This window comes from Chenopodium quinoa, unplaced genomic scaffold (assembly GCF_001683475.1).
Source record: "Chenopodium quinoa cultivar QQ74 unplaced genomic scaffold, ASM168347v1, whole genome shotgun sequence".
NCBI lineage: Eukaryota > Viridiplantae > Streptophyta > Magnoliopsida > Caryophyllales > Amaranthaceae > Chenopodium > Chenopodium quinoa.
Genome location: NW_018743955.1, coordinates 7070254 through 7088057, shown reverse-complemented (window position 1 = coordinate 7088057; position 17804 = coordinate 7070254). Strand labels below are relative to the sequence as shown.

Genomic DNA, 17804 nt, shown 5'->3' with positions numbered 1-17804 from the left:
TTCATAAACCACTTAATTAAAATGTCTTTTTTGTTGAAATTAAACTAACTAGTCTAATTGTTTTTTCCAAACACATGACGCTATTTGACTTGTAACTTGTAAGCACTAAAAAGCCATGAACCTTTATTTATTTTTTCTCTCAAATCCAATATATAGCTAAGATCATGTCCATAACTCTCGTAGTAGTACATTAAGCTTAATTTTTAATGAGAATTTAATCACTTAAATTTGTATCTTGCATTGATCCATATGTAAATAAGAAAATAAATAGATTATACTCTTCTATATATAAAGTACAAGAGAGAAAATTAATAATTAATTAAGTGCAATTGCCAAATACCTCACTTAATAAATTAATTTAACAATATATATATACTAAAATGGAGCTGATATAATCATCAACTTAATTAATTAATTAAAGAGCATGGAAAAGCAGTATATATGTTATATGTACATCTTCACTTAAGCTAGTATCAAAATACCTTAAATTAAACAACAACAACATTGATATAATTAAGTTTAATAAGCCGTAAAATACTTTGTAATTATTTCCACACAACATAACATTGGTATAATATTATGTTCATCTTCATTAGTATATATAATTGTATATATAAACTACTAGTACAATATTATGGATCATACCCTAAACGAAGCTCCAAATCGATGTCATTATATTCATCTTCTTTCTTCTTGTTCTTTTCTTTAAGTTGTTGTTGATGATATTGATCAATGTTGGTTGAGCTGATCCTCAAACTTAAATCAGCACCCAAATGATCCTCATACACCCCAAAAAGTCGAGTTGTACTACGTCTATTAATAAAATGATTATGATTTGGATGTGTTGACGAAAATATGTTAGGGTTATTAGGAAAAGGGTAGTACCCTTGACGAAAGGAAGAAGATGAGTAGGTCGATATAGGCTCCATAGTTGTTGACTTAAAAGAAATCGAAGATGATGAAGAGAAATTATTATAATTAGTGGCTTCTTGTTGTTGTTGTTGTTGTTGTTTAGCTTTGGCTTTGGCTTTATCCTTCCTATGTATGTTCATGTGCCCTCCTAAAGCTTGAGCATTGGTGAACCCTCTCTTGCAATAGTTGCACTCGTACGTCCTTCCTACACCGGTGTTGTCGTTTTCGCTATCGCTCTCTTTGTCCGTTGATCCATCATCAACCTCCATCTCTTTACTCCATCTCTTTGAATTCCCATACTTCTCCATTTTCTTTTTTCGATTCGATTCGATTATATAATTGTATATGTATTTCTTCAACTCAAACACTTATGTTTAGTCTTTAGTGAGTAACTAAGATGTCATAAAGGATTTGAGGAAATGGGTTGTGTGAATTTTTTGTTTGTTGAGAGCTTTATTTATTCATGGAAACCCTAGCTATGAGAGTTGCACTTTTTCTAAGTTGTAATTAAGTTTAAACTCTCTTATTTAATAGGGGATGGGAGGATGGACCATGCGTTTTATTTGGATTGTAGATACCTAGTTAGGATGTTATTTTTAGTAAGAGTATAAACTACAACATATATATTTGCGTAGTTCCACTTTGATGATGACTAAATTCCAACTCTAAAGGTGACATTATATGCTAATTGTTGGTCTCGTTAAGGAAGTATTTGTAGTCTTCCCTCCAATCCGTCCTTAAATAAAAGTCTCATTTCTAGTTCTAAATAAAAAGTCTTAATTTCCATTTTATCAGTCAAACCCCACTATTATTTTTTTTATTTACTCTATGAGTGTTTTTTTTATTCTTTATACACTTAGAGTTTTATGATCAAGTGGTCAACCCTAAAAAAACATTAACTATAAAAACTCGATTTCATAATAATCATATCACATGTATTCATGTGTGATCTTGTTAGTTTCGGATTGAGATATATTTTCAATTTTTGAATTTTTATTCATATCTTTTTTTAATATAATCGTTGTGTAAGATAAAAAGTATTTTATGTACAACTTGTACAAGTAATAAGCTCATACATATCCTAGTATAGCTAAAGGAAGTAAGACAAAAAAATGATGGAGGAGCCGTAATATGGCATATGGTTAATTTGTAAACAAGTCGAGGTTATAGAATAGATAGTAAAAAAAAGGGAAAAAATTCTAAAAAAAGGGAGTAGTAAAGCAAAGAGTTATAATAAATGAAGATGGTGATGGATCAAAAGTGATAGGGAACTAATTAACGTACCAAATATAATTAGCAAGCTAAGGCGTGCAGTAGTCCTAAGTCTTTATATACATAAATGAGTTACTGATGGGTATATCAAACTAATCAAAGTAAATTTTGTGGCGTCAATTTGTGAGAAAAATATCACTTGTAATTAATTCAACTAGCTAAGTAGTGGCGTATCTCATTAATTAATTATAATGTTATAGCATGCATGTGACTACTATCTAGCTACTACGTAGTTTTTACCATTTTAAAAGATCTACTAATGACTCCATTAAGAATTTATCTCAAGTGATGAGTCGGTTGTTTGCAATTCATTCTAATATAAAGAATTTTATTATGGAAAAGTTTTTGCAACTCACTCGTCCATTATTCTTTGCATCATCTTATGAATTGAAACAATTGTATGTCTCGCTAGCTCTCTATATCAATTAACTCACGATATATATAAAGTCATATAATGTTATTTGGAATCATATTATATATAACCACCGGTTGGTCACATATATAAAATCTTGAAGTGACCTTAAGAAGAAGAGAAGTCGAAAATTTTAATGTGAGGAGGTTGTTATACTCTATTTTTTTAAATAGATGTATCAGTTTTAAAATCACGGAATTTTAGGTAATTTTCGAAGATAAAAGGAATACATGGAAAAGAGCGAAAAGAGACCATGTAATATAAGAGAGATAGAGAGAAAGAAAGAAGAGTACCCAGATAATACTCTGTATGAGAGAGATAAATAAGTTTATTAATCAAAAGGGTAGTGATGCATCTGAAATAAATTAAAACTTCCATATGAATCTAACAAAAAAATAGTGGAAATAATACGAGTACTGTATTAAATAAAATAGTATTCCTTATTGTATTTTCTACTTTTTTTAGCCATTGGACTATTATAAGTCAACTTTTACCATATATTTTTTGAGAAGCAACGTTGACCATATTTTTAACTCATTTAATAATTCAGCACATTATAATTATTTTGTTATAACTTCAAATAATTCTAAATTTCTAATAATTACTAAAATTAGTGGTCAAAGTGCAGTGTTATGAGGTGCCTAAAGGAGCAGTGAAATGCCTAAAGCAAAACTCATAGTAATGCACCTACACTAGCTAGTTTAAGCATCTGATACGCAGTATATACCTTAGGGAAATAGGGACCTTTTTTTTTTTTGAATGGTACTAATTAGGAGTCTTATATTTTTTTTTGAAAACCATTAAGAGTCTTATATAATTAAATTTAACATGCACTCCTAATTAATTATCTCGTTGCTATTACGTAGACATATAAATTAGGATATCATTTTTGTGACTAGGCCTGTTCATATTTACTGAACTGAGATGAATTGAGCCGAACTAAATTGAATTGAGCTGAAATGAATATTTTATGAGAGAAGAAAATTAATTAGGAACTGAACTGAACTGAACTGAAATTAAGCTGAAGTGAACAGACTTTGATTTGTATGCTTAACAATCATGTGTTGTGAATTATAATGAGCTTAATTACTATATGCAATTGTTAAATTTTGGGGAAAATATTTTATTTCTATGTTTTTCTCATTATTGATTGTATATTTCCATTCATAATATTCAGGCACATCAACCCTAATATTTCTAAATATTTTAACTTCCTAAATACATTATAATAGCTCACATTTAATTTATTTTTTCACAAGATATGCTCCTAAATATTATCACAATATAACATCACAATAACATCTTTATATTTCATCCTTCTTAATATATACTAGACTCCTAGTATTACAATACTATTTGATTGATATTATATTATTATTATCATAATATTATATCACAATATATATTTATAACTCAATAGCAATCGAGCTAATATGAATGTGTACATGAGATTGATACCTTCAAAGCATTAACTATCCGTTTGATGCCCTAATGTTTTTTTTGGTTACTTAGGGCCTGTTTTGATTTGCTAAACTGAATTGAACTGAAATGTTTATAAGAGAAGAAAATTAGGAATTAAACTGAACTTAAATTAAGTTGAAGAGGATATTACTTTAAGCTTCCTTAAATTAGGGTTAGCCTAGCTAGCTAGTAGCTTCCAACATCTCTAGAGAATATTACTTTAAGCTTCCTTTTCACACTTGCTTTTCTTTCTCACTGCATATACCCTTTGATTATTTTTTTAATTATTTATTTATTTTTTGACAGGATATACTAATTCAATTATACCTCGAAAGAAATGTTTTTATTTCTCATATAAAATGTAATGCAAAATAGAAGGTGGGGCGTTAGTTGATTAAATAGTCGTAAACTTAATGATTAATAATCACCTAATGTTTTAAATACCATCAATGTTCTTACAACAAATTTATTTCTCTCACCCGCTAGATAGGCTTCATTCACTACTTGATTCTATTAAGTTCTTCATTACCCACTTTCCTCAAACCTTTAATTCATTATTCCTTTGTTTCACACGCTGTATTTTCTTTATACCTGGCCTATTGATATTTTAAAAAGAAAAAAAATCATGTAAAATAATGATATTGTGTCATTTACTTTAAACTTTTTTTTTTTGAATAAGTTTTTACTTAATAGAGTAATATTTACAGATACATATTAATGATTAAAAACATGAGTTAACAAGTGCGTTTATAGAATTGAATCACATGCATCGTACATGAGACGTTTCAGTGAGGCCATATATAATATGTGATTGTTACAAAAAAAATAAAACAAAAAATGCAGCAACAACGACCCAAGAAGTTCTATACTCATAAAAGAGACGAAATAGTTGGGCCAAGTCCAAACAAATTTACGTGCATTAACATATAGTTGCATGACACAGTACGTACTATGTAGTAGCTTAGGTAGCTAGGCAAATAGCATAAACTTTACAAGTGAGAAGGACAAAGTAATTAAAATATTCCGACTAGTATATTTTTGTAATTATGTGAATAATGTCTTGATTAAGTACCTCCCCAACGTTAGTTGCTACATATGAATAAGAAAAGGCTTGTCTGAATTCTCTAGTGCTTCACTTTACAAATTACTTGCCATTATTCTTTATAAGGAAACTCCATCATTACATTTCACACTCATTTACAGCTTGTTGGGAACGTGCAATCCTTCAGAATTTTGGGAACCTCAACTATTTTATTCATCCATACATATACGAGTTCCTAAAACGAACATCTATACAACACACATATACTCCCTCCGTCCGTATACGACTATACATATATTAATTATAGCGAATAATAACGTCAATATACGTAAGGAATTCTCTAATCTGTATGTCAAATAAATGAGAATCTACATATAACACTATATATTTTTAGTGTATGTAGTGTTTACAATTCAATACACTCAAGTATACACTCTCTATTACATAATACTTGGACGACTATGTAGAGTTTTACTCTATTTTCACATTCAATCTTCTTTATTTGTTCAATTTTGTGAGTTAAGAGTGGCGAAAAATATTGTCACATAGGAACTAATTAAGTAGATTGATTTTGATATATTATTCAAAATCTAAATGTTTTATAATTAGTTCATCATTAGTTAAAAAGATTTTCTCATATATATGCTACATCACTTGTAATTTTAATAGAATTAAGAAAGATGAGATATTCATTTTGAGATGAGGAGCTGATCGAGCGAGGTTGATTACTTGAATACTATGATTTTTGGGGGAAAATGTTGTAGCTTAGCTAGCTCCATATGTTCATACATACATTGGAAAAATTAAATTAAAAAAGAGCAAAAGAAAATTAGTGCAATATTAATAATAAAATAAAGGCAAATAAGAAAAGGAACAATTAACCAAGGCCATATCTATAAGTTCAGTTCAGTGCAGTGCCCTAATTAATAAAATTAGACGACGAACTTAAAAATAAATGATAAACATATAGCTAATTAAGCTAGTAGTTGTAACCAAGACGAAGTTCTAAATCCAAATCCTTGTTGAAGACAGGAGCATCGGCAGCATGATGATGAATATTCATCTCTAAATCCAACCTTAAGTTGATATTATTATTAGTAGTAGTACTAGTAGGAATAGGAGGTCTCACCAAATTGTTTTGCTTCTTAAAATACTGAAACTGCCTTTTAGTAATAACATCATTATGAATGGACTTATTTGGTGGTGGTGGTGGTGGTGGTGATGGTGGTGGGGGAACGGTGGTTATCATCGAAGGAGGTGATAATGATGATGAAGACGACGAACAAGTGTCTAAATGCAAGGGAGGTTGGATAGGGGGGATGTTAGGGGTACAAGTAGTACAAGGATGAGGAGGAAGATTTAGATTAATACTAAAAGTAGAATTATTATTATTATTATTAGGGTTATTAGTATTAAGAAGGGATAGTTGCCTTAACTTAGCTCTATCCCTTCTATGGACATTCATATGTCCTCCTAGAGCTTGTGCAGATCTAAACTCCCTCTTGCAAAAACTGCATCTGTATGACCTTGGTGGCCATGTCGCCGCCATCATCATCGTCATCATCCTCCTCCTCTCTTCGCCTTTTTCATCTTCATCTTCATCTTCATCTTCGCTTGCATATAAGCCGCTACTATTAATGTTGTTTCTTCTTTCCATTATATTTTTGTATGTACTTTGGTGGAGTTTGATAGCTAAGAGATGTGGGTGTTATATATCAAGTGAAGAAACTAAGATAGTGTAATGCACTTGTATATAAAGTGAACAAGTAAACTAAGCTAAGCTTACTTAAAGTGAAACATTGGTTTTTGTTACTTGAATTTTATCCCTTTTAACTCTTTCCAAATCAAGGAATTCATTCAAATCCACTGGATGTTCTTCCTCCCCCTTCTATCCCTTTTCAATTTTTTTTTATATCTGTCTAATTTTCATCATTTCAAAAAATAACCTCAATCAATTCAATATTATTGCTACTCCCTTCTTTTTTCCATTCATTTGGTTGACCACTACTTTGACTGCAAAAAATAATTAACTACTTACTCTCTATAGTTCATTGGACATCATTATTTTATTTAGATGCTTGGAAAACTATGTATATTGATTCACAAGTGTTGTTGAGATGATCAGAAAATTATACTGTTGATTTTGATTCGTATATGGAACTTAATTTATCCCTCTAATTTTTTAATTGCCCTAATTGACCAACACACTTGTCATCGCACAACTTTATCTAATGATATATTTAATTATCCGTATGTATAAATTATAAATAGTTGATATCTGAAAATAATAATTTGAGACAATTGTAACAAGTATTCATTGATTGTAATTTATCTAACATATAAAGTACAAACATTGATCAAACCGGTGCATGTAAATAGTGTTAAAGTCAAACTGAAACACTTAAATAAAAACAGAAGGAGTAAGTTTACTATGAGCATCTTTTTAATAAAATGATAATGTTGATATTCTAGAGTCGTAGTACTCATACAATAAAACGAACTCATCAAACCTCTTATTACACACTAATTTACATGAAAGTAAAAACAAGTACTACCTCCATTTCATATCATTTGCAACGGTTAGATATTTTTTCTCTCTACTTCATATCAAATCGGAAATAATATGAAACAAAGGTAGTAATTATAGAGAAATAGAAAGGTTGCATGAGAAGTAGTCAACAACCGTCACATTTAGGATGGAAGGAAGAATTGTAAGACCAAACAGAAAAAGTAAAAAGAAGTTGGGATTGAGTAGTGTAGTCACTCCATAGTGAATAAATGAGACAATGAAATTACCTAAAACAAAATAAAAATAGAGAAAAAGAGATGATAGAATATGGATAGAGAAAAGATACTTACCAAACATACATGAGATTTTGTTGAATAACTGTTGGCCAATTCAGTGAGCCCATTTACCAATAGCCCATTTCTAAAAATGGGCCTCCATTTTGTAAGGGCTCATCAGCCGATATTGCAGAATTACCTGCAGTGTAACACGATGCCGTTTGTTTTACTCTCAATACTTTTAACTGACTTCTCTATCTCTTAATTTTATGTGTTTTGCTTTTACAAGTAGGTTGAGTTGTTATGATAGCCTATACAAGTATATATGCTAAAAATGGAGGTTTGATTAAGAGACATAAAAAAGAGGTTAATTAGTGAGTAGGAAATGTGGTAAAAACTGAAAAGGATGAGTCAGAAGTCAGAATATATAGTGGAATAGGGTGAATGATTTCAATGATTCTAAACTCTGTAGGTCGGCTATGGGAATCAACCCTTGGATATTTTGCATGGCTTCATGTCTTTCTCATTTACTCTGTATTTATTTAACTCAAGCCCTTGTTCTGATTGACTGAGCTGAGCTAAGCTAAGCTGAAATGAACTGAACTGAAATGAACTTATTGGAGCTGAATTGTACTGAATATTTTATGAGAGAAGGAAATTAAGAACTGAACTGAACTTATTGAAACTAAACTGAACTGAATTGAACTGAAAATAATCTGAATAGAACAAGCCCTCAAACTCCTCTCATTTTTTTATTTTATTGTACAACTACATGATATTAGACTTGGTTATTGGACGGGTTGGGTTAGGATGGTGCAAGTCAAATCACAAAAGGGTCATGTTTAATAGGGTTAATAGAGGGTCAAGCCGATGCAGGTTGCAAGTCAATAATGGACAGGCTAAAAAAAACTATCAATTAAAATAACTATTGGACAAAGCCATAATTAATTACTTATGAGTACGAAAATATGCATGTTATTTCGAACAAATACTTTGGCCATTAACCCTACCCAAAAGGGCTTGTCTGTTACAGAAATACACCCCCCGTCTATTAAGGGACCTATCTATAAAGCTTGGCCCTAAACTTGTTATTATTGGACTACCCTATCCAATAATTAGGTCTACATGATATGTTTTTAATTACCAAGTCCAAGCAGCGGTTTACTATGCATTGGTTTTTAACATTTTCCGATCCTTAATATTTTCATGTGTGCATGACATCACATAATTTAGGGTTCAAAGTTCTAAGTTAGGGTAAAGGGTAGTATTTAAAAGTTCAAAGTTCAAACCAGAATCTAGTTTAGTAACATCACATATTTTAGGGTTCAAAGTTCAATTCAAGTATTTAAATGCGTATTGATAAACGGGTCTGGGCCACATCCGTTACAACAATCCACTTTATACGACTAAGACCCCGTTCTTTAGAGCTGCTTTGCTCTTGAAATCTGCTTTGCTCTGCTAAAATATGCTCTGCTCTGCTTCAATCTGCTCTGCTCTGCTCTGTCCTACTCGCTCTACTTAAAATTAATACTTAATATTGAATTATTATAATAATAATTAATATTTAATATTTAATAAGAATAATAATAAATAATTAATATTTAATAATAATAATACTTAATACTTAATAACAATAATAATAACAATAATTAATTATTGATATTCAATAAAAAAATAATAATAATTAATTATTAATATTTAATAATAATAGTAATAAATTAATAATAATAATAATAATAATAATAATAATAATAATAATTAATATTTAATAATAATAATAATAGTAATTATACTAATATTAATAATAATACTTATAACTAATAATATTAATTATAATAACAATAATTGATTTTTATAATAACAATTAATATTAAGATAATAACTAATATTTAAAGATAATACTAATTATTAATTTTTAATAATAATAATAATTAAATAATATTTAATAACAATAATAATAATAATAATAATAATAATAATAATAATAATAATAATAATAATAATAATAATAATAATCTGCTCGGCTCTGCTGAAATCTGCTCTGCCCAGAAGCTCAAAAGAACAGGGCCTAAGGAGGTTTCACCTTATAAAGTGGAAGTGGACACAACTTCCTTATTTCTTTAATGTGTGATACACATTCCAATACAAACTCCCACTTATAAAGTCAATCAATATGGGACAACACACCACTCACATGTGAGTTTTCTCGTGGGCTCAACACGTATGCTCATGAATATATTGAACTTCCAGCAAAACTACATTCTATAGTTCTATACATATACCTAATTAGTTAGAACAACAAATAATATCAATTAGATAAAAGACAAGTGATATTGTAAAGTTAGGGTAAAGGACTAGAAGGCTGGATTGCTCCATAAACAAAACCTACACTTATAAGATAGAAAAAACTTCCATGGCATATATGGCCGGCTTGGTTGCCTGGCCGGACTCCTATGTTGTTTTAACTATATTTGTCCTTATTTGTTTTTTTTTTTTTATTTTTTTTTTGTTTTTTTTTTAAATCATCCTTATTTGATTTTTAACATTAGATAATTATCCTTAACTACTTAATTGTTAGCGACTTAGCGAGTGAACCACGAGACCATTGATATCGGGCTTGTTTTATAAGATGAAGAAATATCCTCATCTCTCTAAGTCTAGGTAGATAATTATCTTTTGTTTCTCGATTGTTAGCGACTGAGCCATATGCCCATACCATAGATATTTAGCAGTAGATATTTTTCCTTAATAAGATAAAGAAAGTACGGCAAGATACAAAATAATAAGAGTAGACCATTGGTGATTTAAAATAAGAATAAACACATATATAGATTAATAATTATAATTATAATGTTGAGTTAGAGATATAATCTGTCAATCTGAGATATCTTTAATAACGGAAAAATATATATGTGAAATATTTTCCGTATTGATATTATTACGCAATTTAGAATTATTTATGTTAAGATTATATTATTCCGTGAATATATCATTAGCGCATATATGATTATATGAGAGTATATCTTTTACGAAGTAGTAAAATTGTTTAGCTTAGGTTTTGCGTATACACTAACCTCTTGATACGTTGGACATAATAATAAAGTAGGAAAGGTTTGAGAATTCACATGCATCAACTCATTCATCCATACTTTAATTTGTTAGTTTGGTTGTTGTTCTTCTTCACAAGTACTCCGCTCCAAAACCCTCCTTTTTCATCCGTTAAACTTTTGTATAATTATTACTCAAAGTGAGAGTGAGATCGATCGATCGAGTCACAAAATAAAAATCTAAAAAAAAAAAGATTAAGAAGGAATAATAATGGCGATTAATGGAGAATACCCTCTTGATCCCAAGTGTTACGAAATCGTAGGAGAAATAGGAAGCGGAGTTAGTGCTATGGTTTACAAAGCAAAGTGCATTACAAATTCATCCATAGTAGCTATCAAATCCATTGATCTTGATCAATCTCGTTCAGATCTCGACACGATCCGACTCGAAACCAAAACTATGTCCCTTTTATCCCACCCTAACATCCTCCGTGCCCACTGCTCCTTCTCCGTTGGCCGCCGTCTTTGGGTAGTCATGCCCTTTATGTCCGCTGGCTCGTTACAATCAATTATTTCATCTAACTTCGCATCAGGTTTACCTGAGACTTGTATTGCAATTGTGTTAAAAGAAACTCTTAAGGCCTTGTGTTACCTTCATGATCAAGGTCATGTTCATCGAGATGTTAAGGCTGGTAATATACTAGTAGGGTATGATGGTGTTGTTAAATTAGCTGATTTTGGTGTTTCTGCGCCGGTATATGACATCAACTTCGACTCTAGGTTGAAGGAAATCGCCGGGACTCCGTATTGGATGGCTCCTGAAGTTATACACTCACATAACGGTTATGGTGTCAAGGCCGATATTTGGTCCTTTGGTATAACTGCTCTCGAGTTAGCTCATGGTAGGCCTCCGTTGTCACATCTGCCTCCTTCGAAGTCATTGTTGTTTAAGATTACCAAGAGGTTTCGCTTCTCTGATTATGACAGCCATTCGTCCAATCACAATAAGAAATTTTCGAAGGCGTTTAAGGATATGGTGGGGTTGTGTCTTCACCAAGATCCTACCAAGCGACCTACGGCGGATAAGCTGTTAAAGCATGTGTTCTTTAAGAATTCTCACAAGACTTGTGATTTTTTGGTAAAGAATTTATTGGTTGGATTGCCTACTGTTGAGGAAAGGTTTAAGGCGAGTAACAAGATGGTTAGGGTGATGAATTCTTTGTCGTTAGGGAGTAGTAGTACGACTACGAGTACTACTACTCCTACGACGCCTAATACTCCTAATGAGGGGGATGAAACAGGGCTTTTTGAGAGGCAGAGGAGGGTTAGTGGTTGGAATTTTAATTTCGAAGGCTTTCAAATGGATCCAGTTTATCCTGGGGCGGCTCGTCTTAGTAACAACAATGATACTAATAAGGCTTCCTGCAGCAAGGACAAGGAGGAGATGATGTTTAATTCAGCCCTCTCTAAGAGGGTACGTTTTCGTGCTGACTTGGTTATACCTTGCAAGCGCCTTGACTTGGATGTGTTCAGCTCAAGCTCGGCCTCTCCTGCTCTTAGTATTAGTACTCCTACTGAGGAACAAGAGGCTACTCCACTCGGTCAAGTTGAGGGAGCGAGTCATCCAAGTGAGGAGGAGGAGGAGGACGAGGAGGAAAGGGTGGATAGGGAAAGTATGATGTCGGGTTTGGTGGCGTTAAGGGGGAGTTTAGATGAGCAAAGGAAAAATGTCAAGGAGTTAATCACTTTCTTAGGTGGTGATGGAAGTGGAGGAGTGGAGACAACCAAGGAAGAACAACTAATGGAAGTGGTGGATAGGTTGACGAGGGAGTTGGAGCAAGAGCGAAGGAAAAACAAAGAGTTGCTAGCGGAGATGGAATTTCTCAAGGTCATCATCTCTGGAGCAACAACGCCTTAGTCCCAAAATGATTTGAGGCCGGCTATAACATGCAGGAATTAAAATAATTAGTAAATTCAACTCTTCAAGCTTAGCATCAAACAAAAGCTAGCACATGTTTTAATTAGAATGACATTTAAGCATTTAATTTCTCATCATATTCTTGTAATCATTCAATCCAAATTTTGTTCATACATTTTCTTTTATTAAAATTCCTCCCTCGTGTATGACTAATCAGTTTGAAGAATAGTCATATAAATAAAATTTAGTATTGTTTACTGTTTGAATTCAAATGCAGGGTGTATTACATGCATCTCCATAACTTAACTTAATTTAACCTTTAACTCTGTATCATGTAAATTGAACGTTAAAGTAAATTGGAAATTTGAGATGGAAGCAAAGAGTGTATCTGATCATCTTCTTTGAAGTTCTAACACCGGACAAAAAGAAAAAGACTTACGAAAATAAAAACAAGGCATCATGTATATGGCTGCATTTGGGTGAACCCTTTGCATTAACGCCTTACAACGATCAAGTATCCTAAACTTAAGACGAACCAAGACAATAGAGTTGATTTCAAAGTAGTCGAAAGAGGAATACGTGCTTTGTCCTTCCTTAACAGCATGCCCTCAATCACAGGAAGACTAATGATGAACATGTAAAATGAGAAGAATGCTTGAGCAAACAATGTATCCCAACTCTGAGTGACTATTGCTCTTGTAACTCCAACAACAAAGGAGGAAAGATTCAGGTTAACTGCTGTAACAATTGGAACAAGAAACATGTTCGATGTTCTGAAGTCATACTTCCCATTTAGGTACCATTTACTTGTATCATCATCTCCGACTTTATTGGTAAGCATAAAGATTGTCTCCCTAAGCCCCAGCTTTCCCATAACACAGTCTAGAGTACCGTAAACATAAGATGTAAGGTTCTTTATTACCAAAAACCTTTGCGCGTTCAGCCATGAATTTATTGACCCTCCACATAAAAAAGCCTCATATAAAGGCTTCAAATGTGATGATATAAATACAAAGGCAAATGGTATGAAAAATGGGTCTGAAACCTGCATATATCATGAAGCACACACAATGTCAAACAAAGACATAAGGACTCGTAAATTATTGTTACATCACTATACATTAAAGCTACATATATTAGCAAATAATTTGAGAAGTTATCATGTAACATACCTTGGGGTACAAAGGGATGCCATAGAAGAGACAAAGTGGTTGAATGATAGCAAAACACGAATTTGGCAGAAAATCGAAAGGATAATAGACAATCCAGGAATAAACCAACTTCTGAAGGATTGGCATTCTGGTTGAAGTGTTAAAAAGAGGGCAATACTTGGATAGACCAAGTTGAAGAAGGCCTGCAGTCCATCGCGAATGTTGAATTATTGTTTCATTGAGATTAGTAGTGGCAGAACCTAAGAACTGTGGACTTGGTGGATTTAAGTAAACTGACTTCCACCCTTTGCTATGCAATATGTAACCCGTCATCACATCTTCCACCACTGAGTCATATCGAAAACCAACCTGCACATACACATACAAGTAACGTGGAGGTTAACTAGTTGTGTCAATACTGGTAAAAGTTGTACAACATCAGACAAGAAGAAAATGAAATACTTGCCTTTTCACCCCAAAGCGTGTCCTCTTCATAGACACAAGAAGCTAAGAAATGAGCCTCTTGTAGATAATCAGAGGAAAACTTATTGGGATGATTAGGCTCATCAATTTGCCTAACTGATTTGATGAGCAGATTTGAAGAACCAAAAGTATGTCTGAGCTCATTTATGTCATCATTACCTGCATAATTAATGGAAATTAAATGATTCAACTAATTAATACTACGTATGTAATAATTAGAACATGTGCTAGCTTAATTAATTAGGCTCCACCAAAAATTTAATTCCAAAAAAAAAAAAAAAAAAAAAACAGAGGATGTTAAATCAGACACACCAGCTGCAGAGATGTCAAAGGCATACAAGGCCTTCCTGTTGATGTAGAAATTAGTACCAGATAGTAGTGGTCCTTGAAGTCCATCAGTTCCTGGATAGATTATCTAAACCGGCGTCTTTGTTTAGCTTATTCAACTTTACAAGAAATTGACTTAACGTGTACGTGTATGGATATATGTATACTTACCGGCCATGTTGCTCTCATCTGACCATCATAAACGTCTTTTTCATTAACATTATGGAATTTCTGAGGGAATTGAACCCAAGCTATTGACTGATTTATCTTAGGATCGAGGTAAAAACACATAGCTTGCCGAGCTGAATTTGAATCGTTGCAGTACATGTCACAGTCTAGGACCAGTATGTAAGGAGCATTGCTCAATATGCTTGAAACCCTTTGCTGCAAACAGTGCAAAGTAATAAACAAACAAAAAGAAAAACTTGCCAATTAGATTGCTATACGCCCTAAAATGTATGGTAAGTGAATATTATTGAAAGTAGTGTAATTTTACCAGAACATTAAGAGCTCCGGACTTGAAGTGATGGTGATGAGAAGGTCGTTTCTCACGAGCTACATACACAAGGAAGGGCATTTTATTAATGTTTTCCGGGTTTGTTGTTGCAACATTGTCATCATCTCCTACAAAACTCTCATTTATCACCTGCCACACCAACACAACATACATATAAATACAACTATTTTACATGTTATCATGTAACATGGCCTGATATCACAATAGATACTGACATTTGATGTAGAGGATCATTTCAACTTTCAACCAATTAAGCTAAAAAAGACAATGAAAATAACCTGAATAATTGGTGAATGATCTTTAGCACTTCCCTTAGCTTTGTTATCATTAACATCACCTGGTCTTTCCTTCCAGCTGCACACTCGTTCCTCGAATTCCTCATATTTCTCCTGCACGTACAGTCACACACACACTACATTATTAGCTTTAGGTTTTTAGTAAGAACTAAACAAAATAAAAATACTTGAAAAGCAGGAGAAATCAAGAACTAACCTTAAGTAGCTTAAAATCTTGAATAAAACGAGTGTTTTGAGATTGTGGTTGGAAATGTTGTTGGAAAAAAGCTTTAGGAGAAATTGGTAGAACATTATATCTCTTACAAAACGGTAACCACCACGTGGCAAAGACCCAAGCATGTTTCATAGCATCCAAAGTGACAGAAGCACCTCCATCATCAGATACATAAACACTCAATTTATGAGCAGGATAATCCAATGACATAGCAGATATAACTGTATTCATAACATCAAGTGTAGGCTCTTTGACAGGATCAACAGTGCATACAAACACGTCGATTTTGGGCAGTTGTTCATCCACAGGCAGATTCTCAGGAAGGGCGGTCCTAGAGAGAGGACACCAGTAGTAGGATTGCTTAAAGATCCATGAGAAAAAGAAAAGGATTTCAGCAGCAAATATCAGGAGCCATGGGAGCAAAGGCACCACATTATATAAATCGCGGTTTTTATTTGTATGATCATACAAATAAGCAACTCTTAAGTAGAAAATTGGTGCAGTGGCCACAATATGTAAGAAAGCATAACTTCTGTTAAGGAATGCACTTACTTTGTGAACATGCCAATCATGAAGTTTAGACTTTTCCATTTATTTTTTTTAAGGAAATTGAAGTGTTTACTAAGAGAGTGATAACATATATGAGGAGGTTGTGTATTCCGTAAAGGCGGTCTAAATTTATAGTACTGAAATGAATGGATGAATACAGTAGTAGAGAAGGTATTGATGAGAATTACAAGAAGACTAATCTTAGCTTGTAATCTTAATAATTGATATGGTCTAAAAAGGTTGACACTTTATGTTTACAAGTAATCATAAGAAAATATTGTACTAAGTAAAAAATTCTCGTACACTAATTTGGAGAAAGAGATGGAATAAGACAGATAGTAACAAAGTTGGCTAGTTGAGTTACGTTTTACCTCTAAGAAATTAAAGAAAGAGACTGGCTTAAGTAGAGGAGGAGCTATTCATCATTGATTACGTCATAAAACTCAACTCCGATCCAGTGTAGTTGGAGTAAGTTCATGCCAATAATTACTCTTGTCATGAATGACAATAACCTCGTACGTACATTTTGTAGTTGTTGTCTTTGATTATGAGATGACACGAATCGAGAAATTCTAGGACTCTAACCGTTAGAGTCATTTATGACTCTAACCGTTAGAGTCATTTATGACTCTAATATGACTCCGGCACACGTTGGTATTTCACATGATACCAACAACAAATTATATCGATACCAACAAAACAATTTTATGTTCGTTGGTATCAATGAATAAGGTGATTGGTATCATGGTGATACTATCTAAAGTATAATGAAATACTAACATATGTTATGACATTATTTTTTTCAAGTGTTGTAAAAGTGAATGGACGATTATACCCTTGTTAGAGTCATAAATGACTCTAACAGTTAGAGTCTTAGAATTCCTTGACACGAATCACGCGAGGAATTTTTAGAAATTACTGGTAGAAAATAAGGTATGACATATAAATCCAATGCATGCCTCTGAATTGAAATGTCGTCAGTTGTATTTCCAAGTTTGGGTTGTACTTGAACTTGACAGCTAGTTGATTATTTAGCAGTGGCTGAAACCAGTCAGCCAAATCTTCAAGGTTACTAGTGCATCACTGAACAACCTCCACAAATCAACTATTCTAGTTCAACAGCACGTTTCATGTATTCTACCAAAATCATTTGCTTATAAGCTCGAGAAAGTATGGCTAGGTACTTTATTGGTGATTTAAGTGTAAAGATAAACATATATAGATATTATAACGTTAAGTTAATTAAAATTGAATATTATATTGAGTTTTTACAAAAAGGACAATGTTTATGTGACAAAAATTGATACGTTGGACATAATAATGAAGTCTGGAGTAAGAAATTAAAGGTTTGAGAATTTAAATGCAGGGTGACATTGATGCCGGTGCATGGAACTTGGTGGAAGAAGTTGAAAGAGTGAC

At 32.5% G+C, this 17804-nt stretch overlaps 3 protein-coding genes across 3 annotated transcripts; 1 reads left to right on the top strand and 2 right to left on the bottom strand.

Annotated features, from left to right (window-relative positions):
* Window positions 1-6078: 6078 nt before the first annotated feature.
* On the bottom strand, window positions 6079-6756 carry LOC110689506 (transcriptional regulator SUPERMAN-like). Its single transcript, XM_021866290.1, has one exon. The coding sequence runs from the start codon at window positions 6754-6756 to the stop codon at window positions 6079-6081; it is 678 nt and encodes a 225-aa protein (XP_021721982.1).
* A 3958-nt stretch (window positions 6757-10714) lies between these two features.
* Window positions 10715-13072, top strand: LOC110689336 (serine/threonine-protein kinase BLUS1-like). Its single transcript, XM_021866108.1, has one exon. It carries the CDS (start codon window positions 11202-11204, stop codon window positions 12846-12848), a length of 1647 nt encoding a protein of 548 aa, XP_021721800.1. The 5' UTR covers window positions 10715-11201; the 3' UTR covers window positions 12849-13072.
* A 111-nt stretch (window positions 13073-13183) lies between these two features.
* Window positions 13184-16624, bottom strand: LOC110689335 (cellulose synthase-like protein E6). The gene is made up of 8 exons (XM_021866107.1): window positions 15819-16624; window positions 15605-15715; window positions 15306-15455; window positions 14981-15193; window positions 14795-14897; window positions 14466-14641; window positions 14021-14368; window positions 13184-13893 (listed from the first exon to the last, which is right to left on the bottom strand). The coding sequence occupies exons 1-8, from the start codon at window positions 16425-16427 to the stop codon at window positions 13342-13344; spliced, it is 2262 nt and encodes a 753-aa protein (XP_021721799.1). The 5' UTR covers window positions 16428-16624; the 3' UTR covers window positions 13184-13341.
* Between the last annotated feature and the right edge of the window lie 1180 nt (window positions 16625-17804).

Bases quoted from the DNA above. Each gene is read 5' to 3' on its own strand.
- LOC110689506 (XM_021866290.1), bottom strand. From the start codon at position 6,756: ATGGAAAGAAGAAACAACATTAATAGTAGCGGCTTATATGCAAGCGAA.
- LOC110689336 (XM_021866108.1), top strand. From the start codon at position 11,202: ATGGCGATTAATGGAGAATACCCTCTTGATCCCAAGTGTTACGAAATC.
- LOC110689335 (XM_021866107.1), bottom strand. From the start codon at position 16,427: ATGGAAAAGTCTAAACTTCATGATTGGCATGTTCACAAAGTAAGTGCA. The intron at 14,642-14,794 runs GTGTGTCTGATT...TTAATTATGCAG, and splicing joins CTTTGACATCTCTGCAGCTG to GTAATGATGACATAAATGAG. The intron at 14,369-14,465 runs GCAAGTATTTCA...GTGTATGTGCAG, and splicing joins ACACGCTTTGGGGTGAAAAG to GTTGGTTTTCGATATGACTC.